Source organism: Acanthaster planci, linkage group LG02 (genome assembly GCF_054643075.1).
Source record: "Acanthaster planci isolate LZ-2023a linkage group LG02, COTS_SCS, whole genome shotgun sequence".
NCBI lineage: Eukaryota > Metazoa > Echinodermata > Asteroidea > Valvatida > Acanthasteridae > Acanthaster > Acanthaster planci.
Genome location: NC_141778.1, coordinates 4,922,227 through 4,945,406, shown reverse-complemented (window position 1 = coordinate 4,945,406; position 23,180 = coordinate 4,922,227). Strand labels below are relative to the sequence as shown.

General features: G+C 40.6%; 1 protein-coding gene across 2 annotated transcripts in view; it reads right to left on the bottom strand.

Annotated features, from left to right (window-relative positions):
• Nucleotides 1-8,137: 8,137 nt before the first annotated feature.
• mcm3ap (minichromosome maintenance complex component 3 associated protein) overlaps nucleotides 8,138-23,180 on the bottom strand; it is a 78,668-nt gene continuing 63,625 nt past the window's right edge. Inside the window, exons 19-30 of one of the 2 annotated variants that reach the window (XM_087132907.1) lie at nucleotides 22,921-23,100; nucleotides 22,092-22,410; nucleotides 21,024-21,206; nucleotides 20,027-20,257; nucleotides 19,016-19,177; nucleotides 18,308-18,434; nucleotides 16,140-16,241; nucleotides 15,423-15,510; nucleotides 14,235-14,398; nucleotides 13,628-13,757; nucleotides 12,446-12,652; nucleotides 8,138-11,719 (exon numbers count right to left, since the gene is read on the bottom strand). In XM_087132907.1, coding sequence (XP_086989033.1) covers nucleotides 11,515-11,719; nucleotides 12,446-12,652; nucleotides 13,628-13,757; nucleotides 14,235-14,398; nucleotides 15,423-15,510; nucleotides 16,140-16,241; nucleotides 18,308-18,434; nucleotides 19,016-19,177; nucleotides 20,027-20,257; nucleotides 21,024-21,206; nucleotides 22,092-22,410; nucleotides 22,921-23,100 — 2,098 coding nt within the window. In that variant the 3' untranslated portion in view covers nucleotides 8,138-11,514. The remainder of the gene's footprint in view (nucleotides 11,720-12,445; nucleotides 12,653-13,627; nucleotides 13,758-14,234; nucleotides 14,399-15,422; nucleotides 15,511-16,139; nucleotides 16,242-18,307; nucleotides 18,435-19,015; nucleotides 19,178-20,026; nucleotides 20,258-21,023; nucleotides 21,207-22,091; nucleotides 22,411-22,920; nucleotides 23,101-23,180) is intronic. The other variant, XM_087132908.1, reaches the window with a different exon arrangement.

Sequence of the window (23,180 nt, the reverse complement as noted above, 5' to 3'; positions counted from 1 at the left end):
TGAGTTGAATCGAGTCATTTACCTGTCGGGACTCGAGTCGCCGAGAATTGGGACTACAGTCGAATTACTGAGTCATAACAGCTCTACCAGTTCCGCTTACTTCGGATCCCTGATGAAAATGGACATTACGTGAGGGAACATGAAGAGGGTTGGTTAATTGATCACCAAGTTTGACTTCCTGACGGAAATGGACATTATGTGGGCGAAGAAATAAAGACAGCTCCTGTAGATTCCTTAAAACGCCTTCAATCAAAGATGGCTCTTGTAACTTCGAACTCACTTTGCCAGATTGAGTAGCATCAGATTGGTGCCTCTAAAATTTCTGGCTGTCATATCTCTAGTAGGCATGTAGCATAGAATTGCGGCACTTGTTCATTTAAAGAGTTTACATCACAAGGAAGCGTACATTTGTTCTTAACTTCAAAAGAATGGGGCTGCATGCTAAGTGTTATACATTTTGAGAGATGCATGCAAAAACGTTCATAATAAGCACCATTGCGAATTCATCGAAATTTGGTCGCGTTTCCCGCATTAAAAGCTTGGTGAAACTGCCATCACAATCTCGACTGACTTTTCTGAAATTGAAGTTTTGTGCATACATTTGAACAGAAACAGAGAAAACCTTTATTCAGTGACACTTTTTTCAAAATGGATACAAAACTGGAAAAATCTAATGTTGGAGCCAAAAACTGTTATCCACCGTTTCTTTTGAACTGTTTCTGTCCAAACATTCGCTAAGGAGAAAACTACCGTGAGAATATTCCTGAGAGCTATGATAAAACTGTAATCACCAACAAGCTTTTGGTGAGTAAAGAGTTAAATTATCGGTTGTTCTCCTTTATGTGAGGATACATGTAGTATGAAATCAAAGCGTAATTTACTAACAGAAAACGTGTCCCCTGATCTTGTACATAGAGAAAAAAAATTATCATTGACTGTAATTTTGCACAGGACTTAGAAATAAACATTTTACATGTAGGTGTAAAAGAAATAGACTGAGCAGTACAAGGAGTTAGCATACTGTGTTTGTATTCTTGCAACTTATTCCTAGAGGCCTAAACAGATGTCTGTTTATTAGATTTCTGGTGTTTTCCATCGTTTTACGCTTTTGTTCATTAGTTTAAAAAAGTCTTTCTAAAAATCTGATATAGCTTTGGTTCGCAACTAGGTATTGTTTTTAAAATCGATGTACGACTGTATCCAGGGCTTTTGTGTAAACCCCAATGCTCTTTCCTTTCTTTTCTTTCGCAAATCCAGGTGGTAGGTATCCAAACACATTCATTTCTAAGTTATTCTGGTTTTCTATTCGTCGTACTTGATCGAGTGGAGTAGGAAAATCGACATTTTGAAAGATTAGCCGTCGTGAGTGACATAAGTCCGTTTTCTCTCTGTTTGTCCTATAATTAGAATTAGCTTCAATATTTTCCTTCACGTTGTGGGTGTTGATCCCCAGTGCCGCTCTAAGACACCGTCTGATACATTCTTGGTCTTCATTTTGAAGATTAATGATTGCCCATGCACTTATTTTTGAGGTCTCCTGGTAAATCTATGTACAGATTACCCATTACGGGTTTGTAGGCCTACCTAGTGATATTGATGTAAAAAGCTGTTGTCGTTTCAATGTCCCTCCCCCGAACCTCAAGACAAATTGTGATTATAACATGGTTGGTTCGGTGGTGGTACATTTGTTTAGGTTAACATACTCTTCAAGCGTAGATCTATACGCAATCTGCCAGAGTTTATAGCTAATGGTCTGGCCATGCCCCCTTTCTACAATGAAACTAAGTATTCTCATTTTTTAAGGAATTTTATTTTTCTTTCAAGTTTTTCAAGTGACTCACTTCTAAATTAACATTACCCAATATATTTATTATTTTTCGCTGAATCATTTAAGACAGAAACTTTTAAATTTGAGTGTGTATATCTCCAGTTCGAGTTCTTCCATTTTGTCCCGTAAATTTTCATGGTATATCAAATAACAACATTCATCGTTAGAACCATAAATATTACACATTTCATCTTTTTCAAAACCATCCTCTAGTTTATCTCAGAGATTCCATGTTCTCACATCTTACATTTTTCATCATATAGTTGTTGTAGTTTCTTATTGTTTTTATTTTTGTTGCTATATTAGTTCTGTAGCTTTTTAAACTCTGCTTGTTGGTGTAAGCCGCCATACCCTTCGTGTTCAATAAATCTCACTGTTTTTCACACGAGGTTTTACAACAGGCCCATCTGTACTTGTTTAGCTGATGTTGACATACAACCTCGGAGTGAATAATAACAAGTAGACCTATATGTTTTCTGTGTTTGCAAGATAATTCCTTTCTGCACTCGTCACATTTTTTTTCATACCGTACGGCCATAGAGGTCGGCGTCGATATAAACATTTTACGCATCAGCAAGCATTTTATTGATTCCTTCTTAAAGATTTTCAAATCTGACAAAAATTTGGGTTTGCGACAAAGGCTACAAGATTTTGTGTTCATGCTGTCTCACGAGCTATCTAAATTTTTTATTAAATTTAATTTTCAATTTTGAAACCGAGTGAGCGGGCTTGCGGAGTGTCGATATAATTCCACGACCGCGGCCTAATATGCGGTCGCTTGAATCATGTGAGCGCAATATAGGTTAACGGCTACCTTAATTTGGAAAACGGTGCGCCGTTTAATATTTAATGGACGGCGCATTACAAAATTACAACAACAATTACCACTTGATTTGGGCAGATTAACTCGTTTTCCCTTTGAATCTTGCCTAGTGAGACATACTGTGATTGCCGTTGACTATATCGTGTTTCGCTTTGGATATTAGACACAAGCAAAGCGAGTGCGAGCGAAGTGATTGTGCTTCGAGGTCATCGCTAAGCCATGGATGATTAAAGTGGCCTTTCAAGTATTGTTTATAGGCCTACCAAACTACGTACAGATTTTGGACAGACTTGAAAGGAGTTTTGTTTTTGGCTGAGTCGTGGGAGAAAGAATGATATAAGGAGCAATTTTGAAGCGAATGAAGTGAGAACGAAAGCAGCCTATTTGGCCAACATTGGAGAAATTGGCCCCTCTGGGGACCCTCCATGTTTTCCATTGGGGATTTTCCCGGTTTCTTGGAAATCGGGAAATTCCCAAAATATTTGAAGATTTTGGGGAGCTGTTTCTCTTAAATGTTGTTTTGAGATGCTAAATAACAATAATTTGGAGAATTTCCCGTGTTAATAATTTCAAATTTCCAAAAAATCTCCTGGGTTGGTACTCAGAGAAAAAAGAATAAGGTTAGATTCCAAACACCAGTTTTTCCCTTGAAGGTACCCAGGAGATTCAAGGGTTTGAAGAAAGTGTTATATCATATATCCGGTGTTCAAATTTGTTCATTGTTACAAAGATATTTGGGACAAAAGTTACACTGGCATTGTTATGGCTCCTTTGTTTTTTTTTTCTCTGTTCGAAGGAGTCCGTTTCAGCATTGTGTGACGAGTAAATAGTTATACATTCTGGCCTCCGGAAGAAAAGATTTTGGAAGCCAAACAGTTTAAAGTTATAGGCCCAGAAAAGATACGACAATGTATGACAATCTTTCCATTTGAGTAACAGGTAAATATTCTTCAAACTATCAGCGAAGAGTACTAAAACTACACATTTTTCATTCGGCTTTCCTTATATTTAATGCACAAACCACATGAAAGAAAGGAAACTATGACTATGTAACAGTAATACATGTATTTGTGAATAGAGTCTTATAATAATGTTGCATCTCAAAAGACAAAAAAAAAACCAAAAAAAAAACCAAAAAAAAAAAAAAAACAAAGGAAACACAAACAACATACATTTTGGTGTTTAATAAGCGACTCAGCTTTCCTCTTTTTTTTCTCCCCCTTTTAATAAATTTTTAATTTTGTTATAAATGTTTGTTTCCCCGGGGGCTGTATATCCAACCTCAGGCAGGAATGCGGGGGGTTGTGGGTCACCAACTGCTCAAACAGCAAAAAGGAAAAGTATAAATGACACAACAATTATGAATCATAAGGGTATTACATCATTTATTTCTAACCTCAGTAACAATTTACTGCATTAGCTATTTCAGTCGAGTATATTTGTTGATTACAGTGGTGTGTAATCTGGTCTAAAAAGGATGGGGGGAATCGAATTTTTCTTGTTAAATCTCGAGTTTTTCTTTGTTAGTATAGAGCAATCTTCATCCCCACGAAAGATGGCAGTACCATTTCTAGAATGGTAGCCCTTTCAATTCCTAAGAGGAAAAATGCCCACATGAATGGCACTTCCCCCACCCCCGTAATCGCCAGTGGACACACCACTGGCTGATCAATTCACCAACGTTGGTTGAAGGAGCAACGTGTTCCTGCCTGACTTTCCCGTTTAAACAACTTAATGGTGTGCACCAACCATTCAGACCACTGTTCATGCGAGGTGACGTATCAGTTGCTCGATCTTACTCGCAGTTCTGAAATGGTTTAGGCCACGGTTGATCAACTTGATGAACACTTGTTTTTAAGAACTGGTCTTGATTTTGAATTTGTTCTTTTTCATATATCATTTAAGAAAAAAAAGCCATCATCAACAAAATGCGTCGTTCAGTTTTCATCATTTTTGCCGCCTTGTCAAGTTGTTTCGTCAACCATGTCTTACCTGGGGCGTGTATTCCATGGAATGCTGCCCAACCTCGGTCCTGCCCTCCAAAGTGGTACAAGTGGAGGAGCACTTGCTACTTGGTGACGGAGTCCACCGTTGAGTGGACCAGCGCCAGAGATGAATGCAGAAAGTTGGGCGGCGTCCTGGCGGTGCCGCACTCCCTGGAAGAGAACAGTGTCATTGTGGCTCTGATTCCAGACAAGCGCAAGGCTTGGATCGACTGCAATGACATGTCCGTGGAGGGACACTGGGATTGCAAGGAAGGAGGGGTGGAGGTTAGCTATAGGAATTGGGATCTGAATCAGCCCCAAGGAGGTAGCTTGGAGAACTGTGCTGCAATATCTAAAATTAACAGTTCACTTAAGGCGTGGCATGATTATGTTTGCACTCTTCATTTCCACACCGTCTGCAAGCAACCTGTAGAATAAGCCATCGTTAATCGAGTAAGTACGCTTTCATGTGAACGTTCGATAAATGCACGGAAACCACTTCTTTGTGACTGCAGTGGGTGGAGATGCTTGTAACTTTCGGCAAATCAATTGGAGTTCAAAGCCCCTTCACTCTAAAAAGAGTGACTATTGAACTTTCAATCTCACTTCATGTTTTGTGCAGTAATTATACCTTTTGCAACTGTACCACGTACACTTCACGTTTTCTCCGTTCAACAAGAAGCATGCGTTCGATCGGTACTAGGACCTGGGACACGTTTCAGCTGAAACCACGGGCACCATGAGAGAAATTCTTAATACTTGATGACCGTGGACCATGGGCGGGGTTTTTTGACACATGGGGGGGTGATTTGTTGATTTCTAAAAGCTAAGTCATTAGTTTTTATTGTGACTTTGATGCTTGGACGAGAGAGAGGAGAAGTCAATATGGATTGACTATACAATGGCCATCGAGGGAGGCAAACGAACGACCATCGACACGCAGCGGAGGGGCTGAAGATTGTGTAGTCATTTTAGTTGAATAAGGCAAGCAGGACGGTACTGACTGTCCACTCACTGAAACATTTCACTAGTGCCCTCAAGCAAACTGCAGTCAGCCAACTATTGCTGCACCAGTAAGTTTTTTCTCTAGAAGAATTAGTGCCGACACAAAGCCCCATCAGCTTATAAAGGATTGACAACAGCCTCCGTGCAACATGCGCGGTATATTTTTCAATTAGTGTGCATTCTGATTTATACTATGATTTCATTCATGCGATGGATCAGAAAAATGCTTTTTGTGAATATGGTTTCTCTCCCACTGCCCAGTTATGTAGAACATATTTCAAGTAGGCATATGGCATACAATTGCAACATCATTGTGCAAGTACGTACATGTACTATTGTGTTCATTTTACGAGTTTTACATCACAAGGAATGTTGCAAATTTAAGCGTACCTTTGCTCTTAACCTCCAAAGAATGAGGCCGCATGATCGGATGTTCTGTTTTTGACATATACGTGTACAGAACTTTCATGAGACTATAATGAGCGTTATTGCAAATCAATTAAAATGGTTGTTTCCCACCTTGTAAATTTGGTAAAGCGTATTTTATCAGGCTGAAACTGATAATCATAATTATCATGACCGGCCTTTCTGAAATTGAATTTCATTGTGTAGACGTAATTGAATAGAGAAGGACTTTAGATTGGATACTTTAGGCTAAATGGGTATAATAAAAATTGGAAAAATCATACGTCTTTTGAGCTATTTCTGTCAAAAATGTACTAAGAGCAAAATATGGTGAGAATATTCAAGAGCCATGATAAAATTCTGATTACCATCAAGCTTACAGTGAATAAAAAGTTAAATCATTGGTTAATCTTATTTGATAAATGGCTTCATGGATTTTTGTCTTAACGATAATTCAGTTAACAAAAAAGAAAGTATGAAGCTGGAAAAGGATTAACTATCTATTGAATACATGTAGTTTGAAATCAAAGCGTAATTTACAAAGAGAAATCTTGTACAAGAAAAATCATCGTAATTTTGCACAGGTCTTAGAATGAACTTTTAAGTGTATAAAGAAGACTTGGCAGAACAAAGATCTAATATAGTGTGTCTGTATTCTTGTAACTTGTTCGTGTTGACCTAGTTCACTTCGGAAAGGCTATCAGCCTTTTCTAAGGAATACAAGAAGAGATTAAACCAAAATTGGAACCTACTCTTAAAGAAATTTAATTTAAAAAAATTAATCTAGCTTTTTTTTTTTAATTTTTGCGTATTATACGCCAATAGTGTCGGGCATGTCTTTAATTTTAGGCTGCGATCATGGCTTTCATAGATACTTGTGCTTTACACTGTATGTTTCAACGGTTCAGTTGTCAGAGGCACCAAACTTAAACAAGTCTAAATATCCAAAATAACTACTTTCGGCACTGGAGTTATGTAGTCGGTGGCTGTCGGTCATTTCTGCAAGAAATCTATTCCGAGACTCAATCTTGAAGGAACTGAGAAGCAGTTTGAGGTACCATGGTGCAAATATGGTATCTTTGCTCAGCTGGGAGTTATGCGTTTGCCAGTAGAAGTGTGAATAGATGAATGCAATATCTGTAAGTATTGGAGTTTTTGAGGGGGGTAGGCATTGCGAAAATCGATTTCTATATGGCTCGACATGAAATTGGCAGCTTCGTAATATCAAATCTACAAATCTTAGCACCATCAGCCCTGTCTGTGAGGATGGAAATCCCTTATCCTGTATCAAGTAGCATCATATATATCACAATCCTCATTGTAAATTCAGCCCTTGGATTCAGGTGTCTGCGACATTTTGTCTCTCAACCTCACTCTCTACATTAGCTTACATCGAGGACTTCTGCATGACATTTCAAAGGAAACAAGGCTAATATTTCTTTTTGCAAGTAAGCGACATGTATTCTGTAGTTTTTGTCGTGTTAACTGACTTGTGTTGTAGCTTTGTCACTCAAATCAACGCCAGATGTCGGTCTTTAGGGATTGACTGCCCACCTCCTTGGCATCTTTGGGGCAACTCCTCTTACTTGGTGACCGAGTCCACCTTTGGGTGGTCCACGGCCAGGCCAGAGAGGAGTGCGGCGTTCTTGCCGTGCCTCATTCCCCGGAAGAGAATAGTTTCATTAATAACTTTGATGAAAGCAGGACAAGAGGTATGGATAAACTGTAATGACTTGGCGGTTGAGGGAAGCTGGGAGTGCATAGAGGGAAGAGCGCAGGTCGGCTACAGGAATTGGACGAGGATCAACATTGTGCAGTCTCCTTCCACGGAGCACCGGAAGGATAGCCCTGCAACGACCCTTTCTCTGCGGTGTGCAAGCAACTATCCCAGTATTTCGGTACTTTTCAGGTAGCTTGAGCTTCAAGAAGGCTGTTGATCCAGGACCTACCTTCAGTTTTGTTCATCTAATGTTCAACATGTACATCAGCAAAAGTGGTTTAAGTTCACAATTTCAATGTGTGACACATTTCATCATTTGAAAAGATTGATTTGTGTGGTTCGACTAAAATGTTGAATCAACTGACGGTTCATTTGTGACTGCTGGTTTCATGCAAAGTTTAATCTGGGCTTTGGAGTAATTGTTGAAAAACTCAGCATGCGGGGACAGCAACAGAAACAAAGCTGTTTTTATTATGAACTTGCAGATGACTCACAAATAACCTTAAGGTACATGCAAAGACACAACGTGCTACGACCTGGCATACTTGAGGTGTATTTGACGTATGGGAAGAACTCACTATTTATATCATTAGAAATGCAAACAAGAAGATTATGTTTAGTGTTTGCAGTTATTTCCTTTCGTCTCGAGACTGGCAGACACAGCAGGCACGTCTTTAAAGGACTGACCAAACAGTACAAATCCCCAAACAATAAAATTGAAATGACAAAAAGCCAAGATACATGTATGTACAGTTAACTAGAGAAGACTTTCACCGTATGCTGGCTGTTCTAATACCAGAAGTTCACTTGTGAAAGAGTGGCAGATTCTACCAAGATAGAAATTAACAAAAACAAACAAACAAACAAACAAAACAAAACTCCTCATCGTTTCAATTTTTCCACATTCATTAACTAACTTGTGCATAATTCCGTTTAGAATCTTGCTTAATGTCAGTACAAGATTTTTTATTATCATGACTTTTATTTCAAATTCTGGCATAAAAGCTTTTAACCCTAACGGTCCCAAATCTTCCGATTTCAATATGATTTTACTAACACCCTAGGGGGTTATTCTTTTGTAAACCGAGGTCTCAACTTGTTCAGTTATCTCCACACCTTTTCCTCTTGAAACAGACTACAGGGAAAGGCAAACACCCTGCATATAAAATATATAAAAAAATTAGCTGCTGACTTACTGGTAATTTTAAACCACCTTCCCCTACAACTGGACCTCATTTCTTTTTAACCCTCAAAGAGCCAGGTCATTTTGGCCATCTCACAGCCGGCAAGGAGGGGGGGATTTGCTCCCCAAAGAACATGGCTGTGCCAAGTTCGATTTAAAAAAAATTGGCATGCATGTAATCATTACATGTAATCAAAAATGTGAAGTTTGGGTGGGATGGGTTTATTTTTACTGTCATCTGAAGTTCAAGGCTAAACGCTGCCATCTGAGTGCACTGAGCAGCACAGTTTGGAAAAAGTATACATTTTTGGCTGCCATCTCTTGGAAAAATGCGCACTGAGCAAGGCTGGTATATTTGATTTTCACAAAACTGGTCTCAAAAAGACCACCACAAGTTGGTCTAAAAAAACCCTTAAGGCTCAGCTCCTGAAAAAAAATAATAATAAAATTCACTGTGGCGATATTGGAAAAATGTTGGGGAAGGGGCAGATTACACCCCGGCTCTTTTAGGGTTAATAAAGTAAAGTTTCTTCAGGAGGAGTGTCAGTGGCCAGTTGAAATCAAAGCTGAAAACAGCTAGCAAAAAGCTGAAATGTTAGAAATTTTAATACTTTTGTACAGACCAGGTGTACAAAAAAACTGAAATTAAGGGTCAACATCTGAACAAAAATGCTAAAATCAGCAAAAAAGCTGAATTCTCACACCCCTGTTTCTTCCAATAACTCTCAGTTTTAAGCCTCTCTGAAAATCCTGCACATATGCTACACCTGGCGATATCACTGAACGTTTCCTTGCTGTCCATGATAGAATTTCTCGAATTTGGATGGAACTTTCTGAACCGTTAATCCTTTGGACAGTTAGCCGCTTTTGTTCCCGTTTTGCTGAAACCGCCCCTTTATCCTTATTTGGTGCCAACTAAAAAGACAGAACTGTTGACAAGCTTTGTTTTCGATAAGTGTAAAAACTTGCAGGGACCAACTTATTGCTCCTTTATTAACCCTAAACCCCTAGGGTGTATGTAAAATCATATTGAAATTAGAGGATTTGGGACCGTTAGGGTTAAAGATGTTGACAGGATTGGAGAAAAAAGAAAAAAAAAGATGAAAACAAAACAAAACTAAAGACTTGCTTTCGATAGTCGACAGTGTTGGCCGTTATACCTATTAAGGTGAGACATGCATGTCTCATAAAACTGTTCTTAGTGATTTTGTCATAAATTATGCTTGTTTGTGTATTTATTCTTTCATGGGAAGACAGTATGGCTGAAACTGAAACTTTACATTTGAAACGTGGACAATGGACATTGTAATAGACGTTTTGTTGGATTGTAGTTGCGACTTTTGAGTAAATAAAAAAAATAAATTCATCAGTGTTAAAGTGGAAAAAAAAATGAAGTGTCCAAGTCGCTTTTTACTTCAAAGTGAAGCACTGTCCACTCAAATTTAATTGATTGCTTGGAGTCACAAATAGTGTAACTATATGATACTGTGTGCAATCAAATTTCATGTAATTCAAAACTCTGGTAGCCCACATTCAGATTTACACTGAGGAAAAGAAATTCGAAAGGATCTAACAGGGGTGGCTGACAACAGTGCACCACCAAGAGGTTGCCATGGAAGGGACACTTTTTGCAGTGCATTGTGGGAAATGGTTGACAAATTCTATTGGCCAACTCCATGCAGGGAACTTGACTTCTTTCTGATATTTGTCAGGGATGAAAGTAGTTTCAGCTAATCCTACTTTCTTTCTATAAATGGAAAGTCTCAATGTAACAAAAATTTCCCCAACTTGTCAACTGACAACATACGTCAGATGTAAATCATGGCAGGTCAGCAATGCTGTTGTTGACTGTAGACTTGAAAACTGGCCTCTCCATGGCAACCACTTTGTGGTGCACTGAATTGTGAATTGCCCCCATTCAAGGAGGCTTTCAATCAGACCATGAAGCAGCACATTATAACTTTTCTGTTGAAAAATGAATCACAGGTCATTCAGTAAAAGTCTGCACGGAGGCAGAGCTCTAATTGTGAGTAGGCCATATTGCGAGGTAGCAACTGACCTGTTGTGTTTTGAATGCTCCAAGGCACATTTTGACAACTGTTTCACCCAAATATGAGTCCATCACCTCACATCTTTGCTAAAATCGGGTCCCAATCTTACAAAATGAGTCCCAAGTTGCCAGTGTCACTTTTAAGTTAACAGCCTTTGAAAAACTCTTGATAAAATGTCACTGATCAAATTTGGAAATAAGGACAAATCGTGGGGCTGCTTTGCAGTAGGTGTCTGTGCATCAGTGAGATTTACCATTGTAAGCATCGCAAGAGACGGCAAACAATGGGTTTCCATGGGAAACTAAATGGTAAGGTGAGCCAGCACACAGTCTAAAGAAAAATGTACCAAATTACTGCAGTATCCCAGCTACAATGGCCAATTGGAACACTTCATCATAATCAAAAGAGATCTTTTGACAGTGACTAGACACAATTTGTATGGGAAAAATGACATTTTACTAAGTGCATGCACCAATAAGTACCCTGCTCATAAATAACCAACGGAGACCAGTGTCTAGAGGCTCAGAAGACTGGTCAGTCGGAGCTCTGTAAGTCTGTCCGCCCTGCGCTCTGATTCCATAGCCAATGCCAAATCCTGTAGACTTTGCTCCAAACGTGGTGAGGTTGCTTTCTGCAAGGAGTGATCTGTTTCCGTCATGCCACCGTGTGAAGTCGTTCCTTTTGCGCCATGGAGCCACTGATGTAGGAGATCATCAAATCTTGCAAGAAAGAAACAAAAAAACAATCAGGTACACAATGACAGGTACATGTAGATAACATCAAGACAGGATTGGGTGATTTCACTGTTCATTAATGCACTCCCTGAATATCAATGCCCTTTTTGCATTTCATTCACACAAACTTTAGAGCAACTACTGCTCCGCCACCAAAGTAATCAAGAAAAACTGTTGCCAAAATGGCAGGGGTCGTGCAGATTTTACAATGCTTGGAAGACTGATTTGGAAAGTTTTGGGGAGACAGGTTGGCAAGGTGGTTCTTACCTTGCCTTTCACTTCTGCGGGCCGGGTTCGAATCCCACCTAGGCTGACATGTAGATTTGGTTTTCAGTCCCCACCCGAGTCCGCAGGTTTTCCCTAAAATATTTACCTAGGGTTTTCCTCCCACCTCCATAAACTCTCAAGCTTTTTTCATTCTCTTCCTACCCCTAGGAATACTTGGGACAACAGTTTATATCTGACAGTGCTTTATCCTGCTCATAAACCTAAAAAAAACAAATCAAAATTAAATTTGCAAGTGGCACATGAAAGTTAGAAATGGGAACACCCATATACATGCACACACAGATATGAATGTGTAAGAACTGCCACTTTGATATAGCACATGGCACCTTCAATTCCTCTGCAAATAAGATCCTCTTTTTTTCTAAAAAAAAGTGCTCTATTTTGCTGGGACTTTTTCCAATCCTTGCAGAGAGGTGACCTTACTTTTTTGATTCCTCTTTTGCAGATGACAACACTGTCTTCACAGCTTGAGCCGTGTCCTTGACATCAACAACATACGGTGGCTCCCTAGCTGAGACACTGCCTCTTGGTGTCCTGTTTTCCTTCATTTCAGCCATCTTTGCTTCCAGCTGTCTATCCATAAACTCTGCCCGTTTTTGTTGCACAGTGGCAGCCACGCCTGACACAAATCTAGGAAATCACACAAAAAACTCTGCTGTATTTGTAACAATTTACATTTCCTGCTTCTGGCGTCGACATCTGGCTAAGAAATAAAATCCAATTGTCCACAGTTCTATACTGTATGCAAGCAGATGCTACTCTCTTCCTAGTTTGGAATGCAAGTCTGCTGCATTAGAAGGTAAGATGCAGTAGTCTTGTATTAGATTTCCACAATTACACAAACTATAAATGATAAAATTTCAATTTGAACATTTTTTGGCTACTTTCAGGAAGTGAAACTGTCATAGAGCTGCAAATACATCCGACTTTGGTCTGTCTGTGACTGCTTAAGAATGTATCCAAATGTACAGACATGATCTCTGTTTAACCACTTGCTGCTGAGGACTCTGGTTTCGGGCACCGTGTGTTTATCTGCATGGCCGTGGTCTCCGAAATTGGACAAAGGGAACTGGGCCTTGTAACAAGTGACCGTACTCAGAACAAAAAACCAGGCTGCTGGGAATTACCAACATTTTTTCACTCTCAATAGTGGAGATAATCCAGCCTTGATTTGAAACAGTATACCACGGTTTGGGGCATTTAGTGCGAGTGGATTACCACCGGGGACAAAAGCGCTCCACCACTGCAGCGATGAGCCACACAGCACCACTGCACGCTAATTTGGCCCCTATTGAAAAGAGATCAGCAGCGCACTGTGCCAGGTTCGTGAACAAAAGAATGTTACATAACACCACACAATCTGGGCTCTTTTTACAAGGCTGCAGGCCTGGCTGGAATACTCGGGCGTCAATAGATTTTGTCTGTCAGACTAGAGTGGCCACCAAACAGTAATTCGTGTGAGTGTAGACGTCCATTAATTGAAATGATGAATTTTTGAAGAATTTTGATAACTGAAAATCTTGAAAAAGTACCGATTATGTACACTGCATTTTTCAAACCACCCGGCAGCAAGTGGTTAAGGATTATATTGAAATTGTTCCTTACCGTGGTGGTTGGAGGAAGCTGTCATGTATTGTTGTCTGAAGGGCTTCTTTCCAGGCCTTTGGGGTTGGGAAACTATTAAACTCATGCTGAATGTAGTAGACAGTTGTCTGCTTACCCTCATTACCCTCTGCTGGAAACAAATATTACAAAAACTGATTTCAAATTCCAAACCTCACCAGACGATGCAAAATCTTTGCCGTGATTGACAGCCCTGCACAAATACGACAGTTACTACACAAGATACAACATTCAGGCAAAATATCTACCAGATTGGAAAGACAACAGGAAGGCACAATGCGATGGGATACATGTAGAGTGTAAAGAAGCAACGGATTGGGAGCAACATGAGATCAGGTAACTACTGAGCTGAATAGTCATATCGTGTTTTAAAGAGACAGTGTATTGTAAAAACACATACACACTTTTACCAGGTTATGGGACAGGTGTTGAAAGATGTTTTGGTCACTTAATTACGTTCGAAAATAAGTTCTGAACTGTTCATGATAATGTGTCCATTTCCATCTGGGGAATTTAGTTATTTCCCGCACTCTGCTAGGCTTACAAAGATTCAGAGTTCTAGTTGCTGAGGTAGCCGTTTTGTACTTACCCTGGTCATGTGTGTGTACGGTGGACATCACATAATCAATGCATTCCTGTATGACTCTTGTCCATGGGACATGTCCTGCCACTGGTTCACAGCCTGGTGCATCAAAGGCCAAGTAGCAGGTATCTTCAAAGGTGCGACGGCATTTCTCTAGAATTCTCTGAACTCTGCCCAAAATAATGCAGTAGGGTGCAAAAAGGGTCAACTCAATGCTGACATATACAATTTGCTGAAATCTCCAGCAAATTAATGATTCTGAGACTCAATTATTTGACGACTCTCAAGAGACCAAAAGTCAGATGACCTTACCCAAGTTTCACCCTACAAGAGGCTGGACAACACAACTGACCATCATTGCCATGTGTGTATCTTGCACAAAGGAAGATCCTTTTGGGCGTGTGAAATTTGAGAGGAAAATTCTCGTATATTCTACACTAAATATGGAAGAACACATAAACAGGCTGCAAAGACACAATCAGCTGCCACTGTATGGCAACAACGTGCTACGTCTTGTTCAAAAAGGAAACCAATGGTTTTTCTTTCCTTTTAAACACTCGATAGATGAACATCTTGATTCCATTAAAAATCACTTCATTATGATTATTTTACTACTTTTATACTACTTTTCTCTGGATTTGTTGTAAACCAGTAATTTAAACTATTCCTTCTCAGTGTGTTTTCAACATATTGAGAAGAATTTGTTGTCAGTGAAATAGCCCTTGGAAACAGCCTTTGTTCGGCCTTCTGTAACATTGTAGTCATTTCACTAACTGTTAAAAGCACTGATACTGTTAGGTGCTGAGATATCTGTGAAAAGGCTTCTAACCTTATCCCCATATGCCATAGTGGTGTTCAGTTAGGTGCCATTAAAATGAAAACTCCCTGAAAATTCCCTTGCAGGATTAGTTTAATGAGCCCAGGGCAAAAAACCTAAGAACAACCTTGAGATCCTGCTCTCATGGCGAAGTGGTGTTTTAATGAGAATTTCAACGCTAAATCTGAAGTCCCAAGGGCAGGTAAGTGTCCTAACTTGTCCTCGATCGATAAACAACATTGGGCCTCTGACGTTGGCTTCCCTCAGGTCAGTAACTGTAAGTGGATTACAGCATGCCCAGAGTGCATCTTGAAGGGACAAGATATTCATACCAATAAGGGTGCAAAGCCAAAAAGTGTCCTTGTTTTTCAGAGTACCTTGCAAAGAGAGGTGCCTTGCTTTTGTGACTTCCAGGAATTGAGGCAAGGTATTCCTGACACAGATCACACGCTCTCTGCCACTCGTCTGTGGACAAGAAATAACAGCAAATCCATCACTGTAGTGTTTCAGAAATATCTCTGGAAGATTAGTCATTGACAACTGTTTAAAACTAGATGAAATCATAATCACAATAGGGTGTTTTTAGGCTAATCTGTCAATCTGACTTACCAGCCATTACTGCTATGACACATCACTTGTCTGCAGGATGTATGCACCGTGCTTAATGGATCTTTGACTAACTGGGTGCTATGACTTTGAAAAAGCACGAATATCTCCAATTTCAGAAGTGTAGTGATGTCCCGGTAATGGTATTTCCTTGGTTTAGTCCGTTCAATATGTAATGTACATGTAAATACCTATTGCCTTTTACGCACATAATTGTTCATGTGATGTATTTGCTTTGGTACTCTACAGCTCTCCTATTAGTAGTATAGACCTTTATTAGGATGTTGCCATGTTTGTCTTGTTCCATGTAGACCCATTGGCAATAGTAATACAAACTCACATATTGATAAAGGGAACAGACTATTTTCCCTTCCAGCCTCAGTTTGGTTATACTGGTTTGATTGGTAGAAAAGCAAGATGACTGCCCCATAATAGAGGCCTATAGGTGTTAGGTAAATCTTAATTTAAGCAAGATGCTGCTGACGTACCATCTTCATGAATCAGTGGGAGAGCTGGCAGAGTAAGTGAACGGATCCTATTTCGTAGTAGCTGGATGGTGTCCTTGGCATTCCAATCGGGATGTGGAAGCTCTGTCAATCAAACCAAATCAAATCATACAACTGGCAAAGTTGAAATGATTCAAAAAACAACTCTGCCTGATTTGGGTGTCTTACAGGTAGCAAGGTGCTAATGATTACAGTACAATTATTCCACTTAAGTCCACCATGAATTTGTTATTCAAAACAAATGACCGGCTTTCACTGAGGCTTGCAGAATCCCCACTCCATGAGGCCTCTTTAACATAATGTAATCATTTGCATTATTATTTCATACAAAGTGCAAGGGAATCACAGAAAAGTAAGAATTCCAAAATAATGATCCAGGCCTTAATTCCTAACTATGGTATTCATCCCAGTCGAAACATGTCTCAAACCATGTTGTTGTGCACGTCAGTCTCACTAACTGTTGTGGAAGCATTTTATTCTAACAATTTGGCAAGCAAATGTTACCGCCTAGTATCAAACTCTGAGTTCACTAGAAATAAGTGCTTGAAGGCAAAGGTTCAGTAAAGTTCAATGAACCATCCTTGTGACTTTAACAATAATGCAGTGCTTGTATAATTAACTGTCCGGCTGAAATGTGATTGCACACCTTGTGTTGAAGTGGATCGATACTGACAGAAAGTCTACCAAAATGCTTACCGTACTGGGTAAGATCGATCAGTGACAAATTGTCAACCAATAGTCGATTTTGACTGGTAACCCATGTTTGAACATATATCGGGCACCAGGCAAAATTGACCTGTGGTCACCAAATTGCTGCTGATTGAACTTGCCCAAAGATGTGGTGGCATAGCAGCAAAAAAGGCAACAAATGAGACAGGGGTTGCTTGGATAGAATCAAACCTTAACAGATGTGATACATGTATATCATATGATTCTTGCACTGCAAGACTGCAAGTAACCAACAAAATCTACTCAGGGTTGTTTATTCCTGTAGATAGAGGTGATTTAGCTGTGTATCCCATGCAGAATGTTACCTGGCAACCAAATGATTCCTAGGAATGGATAGGTAATTACACAGGCCCACTAAGAGGCAAACAAGGCTGCTAATAAAGCCACAGTTGCCTTTAGGCAACTGTGGCTTTATTAGCAGCAGTTAGGCATCGTTCCCTGACATGTCTAGGACCTGCAGGATTCGAATCATACACTAGCTCCTTTTAGCAAAGCCTGATTGCTTTGGCCAACCCTAACCAGCCATGCAGATTAAAGTGCATGTACCCAATTAATTATCCATCTAGTCATTGCTGGCATATAGTAGTGTTGTGTATATTGCTTGTAACATAAGGCCGCTATTTTTCACAAACACCTTGAAGGGGCTGTACTGTCCATGTACTTGACTGAACTAAATGTGTAAAAGGCTTATTGTCTTTGAGATGTAACTTCTCTGATTTAACCCTAAATGAGCAGAGGATGGGGAAAATTCCAGACCCTGACATGTTTTTCCCGACAGTACTGCAATGCATTTCCTAACATGCTGAGCCTTCTGCATTTTTTTTCAGTAAGATCTTGTGCTCATTGTACATCAGAATTGTGAAAATCAGATATACCGTTCTCACGCAATGCTCAATTTTCCCTGATAGGTCAGCCAAAAAATGAATACTTTCCAATTTTCCGGCACAAAATACTGAGCTGCTGGGCATTACCGACGTTTTTTCACTCTCAATAATTGACATAATCCAGCCTTGTTTTGAAACAGTATACCACAGTTTTCAGCATTTAGTGCAAGTGGATTACCACTGCGGACAAGAGTGCTCCACCACCGCAGCGATGAGCCACACAGCACCGCTGCACACTAATCTGGCCCCTATTGAAAAGAAGTCAGCAGCGCACTGTGCCAGGTTCATAAACAAAAGAAAGTTATATAACACCGCACAATCTTGGCTCTTTTTACAAGGCTGCAGGCCTGGCTGAAATACTCGGGTGTCAACAGATTTTGTCTGTCAGGCTAGAGTGGGTGGGTGTAAACGTCCATTAGTTGAAATTATGAATTTGTGAAGATTTTTAAAAACTGAAAATCTTGAAATTTGCTCGTATGTGTGCACTGCATTTTTCAAACCACCCGGCAGCATGTGGTTAAATGTCTTTTGTTGTACCTGTCTGTCCATCAGTCTTGGTAAACTCGGCAGGAGGCCAGGAGAGGGAAGTCAGGGTACCACTGCTTGCTGCATTAGCAAGGTGCCCGACCACAGCATTGTACAGGTCAATCACATGATGACAGCCCTTCATATGGAATGGAAAGGAAAACCGTAAAACTTATTTACACAGAGAAGTGCTGAGAAACATCCAGAGTTAAATTTTACGAGGTTCATTTGTCCTAATAATTTAGGGCAGGGAACCAGACTACATTTAGTAAGGCGAACCCCAAAATGGACAGAGCGCATGCGTGTAGCACTAGAGGGGTTACTGGTATTGATGTACTTATGCTGCGCCGGCCGATTATCAACCATGGCCTGTGCTGCTAATAAACAGACATCAGTCAAGCAGTGTGGGACTTGTCACTTGACACTTCTTGGCAACCGAGGGGAAGGAAACTGATACCGAAGCATGAAGGTTTTTCAATGCTGACTTACACAGAGGTATTTTTGTGGTTTTGTGGAAAAGAGGCTGAGAAAAACATGTCAACTTATAGGAAATGATGACTTACAGATGCCGACTTAGAAATGAAATCAGGAATTTTGTCAAAAGGCCGACTTTGATGATATAAAGAGTTAGGAGTTTATTGTACCAAGAAGAAAAGGAACATCTTCAGTTTTAAGCCCCTAATGTAGTGCTTTCAGGACATCTTGATGTTTAATTGCTACCTGCTCTGGGAGACAGGCATCCCGTCTTGTCCTTGCATCTTCATAGAGCGGTAAGTTGAAGAACTCTGTAATCCCTGTGTCTAGATATCCCTTTAGAGAGTCCTCAGACAGCTGGGGAGGTGGTAAGCAGTGAGAAGCAAGCCATTCTACGGATTCACCCAACTGTAAAGATGACAGGGAAAGGAACCTCGGTAACTGCCAACAAATATACTACTGCTCATCTCTGTTAACCCCTTGATGACGGGAATTTCTTCCCGAAAGCCGACTCCAAGAATTCCAGCCTTGCTTGACCACAAAAGCCACCTGCTAAACCACAAATTCTCGGTTTATGGCCCTGCGTGCTCTGCACGCTTTGAATTACACGGTGAAAAGGCTGATTGTTCGGTGGCATGCGGCTCTACTCACCCTTCTACATTCCCGTTGCCTCTTTTCAAAGTGGGGACTATTGTGAAGCCGGTCTTTTCATTTCTAGGCTACGCACAAAGACCAATTACCATATACACAAGAGCAAGGGTCTGCCTTCTTTCACCGTGTTCGCTCGAGCATGGGCCGAGAATAATAGCTGAAAAGCGGGCTGAGGATCTCAATTTTTACGGCGGCTATAGCCGCCTCCCGGTGCGAAGGGGTTAAGGAGAGACTATGGTGTCACTGTTTTATGCGCTGTCTGGTTCACTAGCATGCATAGGTGGTTGGGTACTATGTCTATGTGCACGCAACATAGCAAGCCCAAACAGTTCAACACACAACAAAAAACACAAACATGCCAACATTTGTTACTTTCATGTAAGAGCTCCCAACGATGCTCTTAATACGGAATTTGAATTTTGTGTTCAACTTTCCTGCAACATGGTTCCATTTTGACATCTCCCACTGTTGTTTTGTACAAAGTGCACTTTGCTGTTTTGTATTTTATTTAAAATTACATTTAATTTTAGGATCCTTTTTTGGGGGGGCAAAGATTCCAACCCCCCCCCCAAATGCTTTCAAGTTTGTTATTACCCCTTGATTTACCTCTTTGCTATTGACTGGGTCTTCAACCTTACTAGTGACCACCAGGAAGTGATATGACGACACTAATCCCATCTGAGACAGCCCTCGAAGACCAAGCCTCTCCTTGCAGACACTCTGAGTATGCTCAGTCGCTGGACAATCAAAGAGGCAGATGACTAGAGGAGGTGGCGGGGATGCCGGCTTGGCTTGTAAGAGGGACTCAAGCCTGGACTTGGCTCCCTCCCAACAGTTCTAAGGAGACAAAGTTTGAATATACTAAAATTTGTGTCCAAACCATTTTGTCTGGAACCTAACAAGAGCTTTAAGTCACTTTCGGTAACCAATAGTGGGAACTGCATGTGCACAGACACTCCACTCTACAATGGCAGAGAGATATTTCAAGCATCATCACTGAGTGTCCAGTGCCCACATACACAATTTCAAAGCTTGTACACATTCTGATGAAAATTGGTTGTGACAACTCCGTGCGTGTACAATGTACCAGTTCTAGATGGTAAATGCATGGTGACCTCCACTGCTGGCTCTTGTTTGTAGGCGAAACCAGTGTTCTTGCTGGTCACTTGCAATGACCCATGCCAACGGTGGTAAGCTTTGTGTTAACAATGGAATGGAATCAATGTTCCATGATGGTCACCCTGTACAAACTGAACACAATCCTTTCCACCATTAAAGGGGGCCATCAGGGATGTCCTGGGAAACATCTCTGGATTCTTCTACAGGGTACACAGTGCCATCTACGGTTATTAGATAAGACACATGTGCATAGATCTCATTACCTACCTGGCAAATGTGGGGGGAGGGGGCAAGGCTTTTTCTGGTGGGGGGCCAAAGCCCTCAAGAGCAATAAACTGATAAACTATCAATGATGGGGGGGGGGTTAAAATCAGGGTATTTTCAGCTAAATGGTGATTTCGTTCCCAACCATTTTTCTGATCTTCCCCAACCTCCACTTGTTATATCTTTTTTTCCCAAGTATCCCCCATTATGTCTCACTAACCTGGTTACGGCTGGTTGGATCCAGTGCAAACAGGATCCCACTGGTTCCTAGCATCTGATGCCGTGTTTGACGTCCTGTTGATTCCAGGGAGCCTAGGGTGACCTTTGTACAGATACTAAGTGTACACGGCTGGCTAGGTGAGGTGTGTGCCACCTTGGAGGAGTAGAGGCTGAGTGTCTCAACCTGAAGAAGAAATCAAATCATTGGTACCTTATCACGCATCCTGGTCATCTACGTTCTCTTAATTAATATAATGCAATGAACAGTGTTAATTCCAATCCTGACTTCTGCTCTAAATGTGGAGGTACGTGCAACTATGAAATATTTCACCCACTAAGAATAGATATTTCATGGAACGTCCTAATCAACATGTACAAGTATGAGGCACCAAATGATAAAAATGTCTTGCACGCATTCAATCGAGAACAGTAAAAGTTCATCCATAAATAACACAAGAATGTTTTGTTCGTTCTGTCCACTGTAACTTACTCCCTAGCTATGCTGGAACTCCTTGATACTTTGCCAGATGGGGGAGAGATGACTGGCAAAATACCATCCTGCATCACGACACCAATGCTTTTAAAAGCTTCAGGAATGAAACTACTTGTATCTGATTTGACGTCAACGAAGATTTAGAAATATGAAATGAAGATTCGGGAAGAGTTTTCCATTCTCTTGAACCCACACTTTTTCAAAGAAAAGTCTTGATTCACATCAATGTGGGCAGGGCTTCAACAAAACACACCGACTGATTTACAATGGAAATGTAAGACCATGTTAATCTCTTTTGTGCAAGAGGTTTTGAGAAGAACTGGACAGTGTGCTCTGTCCACTGTCAGAAATGTTCAGGGAAACAGTTTTTTCAGTTTAGTAAGTTATGTTACTTCTGCTAAAAAAGGATGGAACAACTGAGAATATTTTGACCTTCATGAAGTATAATATTTACACAACAGTTTGAACTACAAGGTAAAATACTGAGTGGCACAACTCACAAACACATTAATTCTGCAAAGAGTCCCTCCAAATGTCCACTTTTAGTGAAACAGTTGTCAAGATTTTCACATATACCTGGCTGTTGTCCCCAAGATGCTTTTTCCGAATCTCCTGTGAAATTTTCCCTCTTTGCAGCTTGGCTTTGAGCCAATCGCACAGCACTCCCTTGTCATGTGACCCAGGACTCGGCAATGACACCACCAGCTTCCAGTAATGATGCTGCTGTCTGTTGCTGGGGACACCGCCAGCTGGCCCCGGTGCATGATGGGAGTGGAAGGAACTGCAAAGCATGCTGGGTAGGTCAAGGGGCGACCAGGCTTGCTGTTGGCGGAGGTTCTTGAGGTAGTGGATTCTCAAGATGGATCTGGCAATGTGCTCTCTGCCTACCACAATGCTAGAGGTAAACAAAGCAAAATGTCAACATTACAAACACTGTTGGGAGGCAGGATCGTTCCACAGATTTTTATCCCAATACTGTGGAGAGCCTTTAGTTTTTACTCTGCAGTCTTTTCGTTATTCTGACACCAATTTTATGACAATTTTATCAAGACAGATCAGGTCAGGTCAAAATATCAACTGTCCTTTATGACACGTGCTCACTGATACCAGCCGTCATTTCTGACGTTGTGAAGTGCAAATGATCATAAAAGAAAAAGCCTTTTTTCGGATGGAACTGACACTTCACAGATACTCATTGTAAATTTCTTAACACAAAAATACATGTTAATTCAAAAAATAGAGAACTGGTTGTGAGACAGCTAAGATCTTGGAGGGTGGGGTAGTGGGTTAGAATTCCCCTGAAGTAAGAAGGGTTCAAATTAACCTGGTCGTTTTATGATTGATGAATATGTACTTTGGTAACAGGTTTAGAATCTTTTCTAGAACTGATTCTGAAAAACTTTACCCAAACGGAGAGTCCAATGTGACATCCCCTTGACGGTGTCCCTCAGTGACCTTTGACACATCCTCTCTACCAGCCCACAGAACCTTGAGCTGCTCAGTAGCTGTCTGGTTGGGTGGCGCAGCAGGGAAGGACAGCAGTGTGTGCTTGAGGTGGATACGCTTGGTGTAGGCCTTGTACCATCTGTCAAGCACATGTATTAATTATGCATTACAGTTTCATCTGCTACCTTGGTCACATAACAATCCTTGAAATTTTGGAGA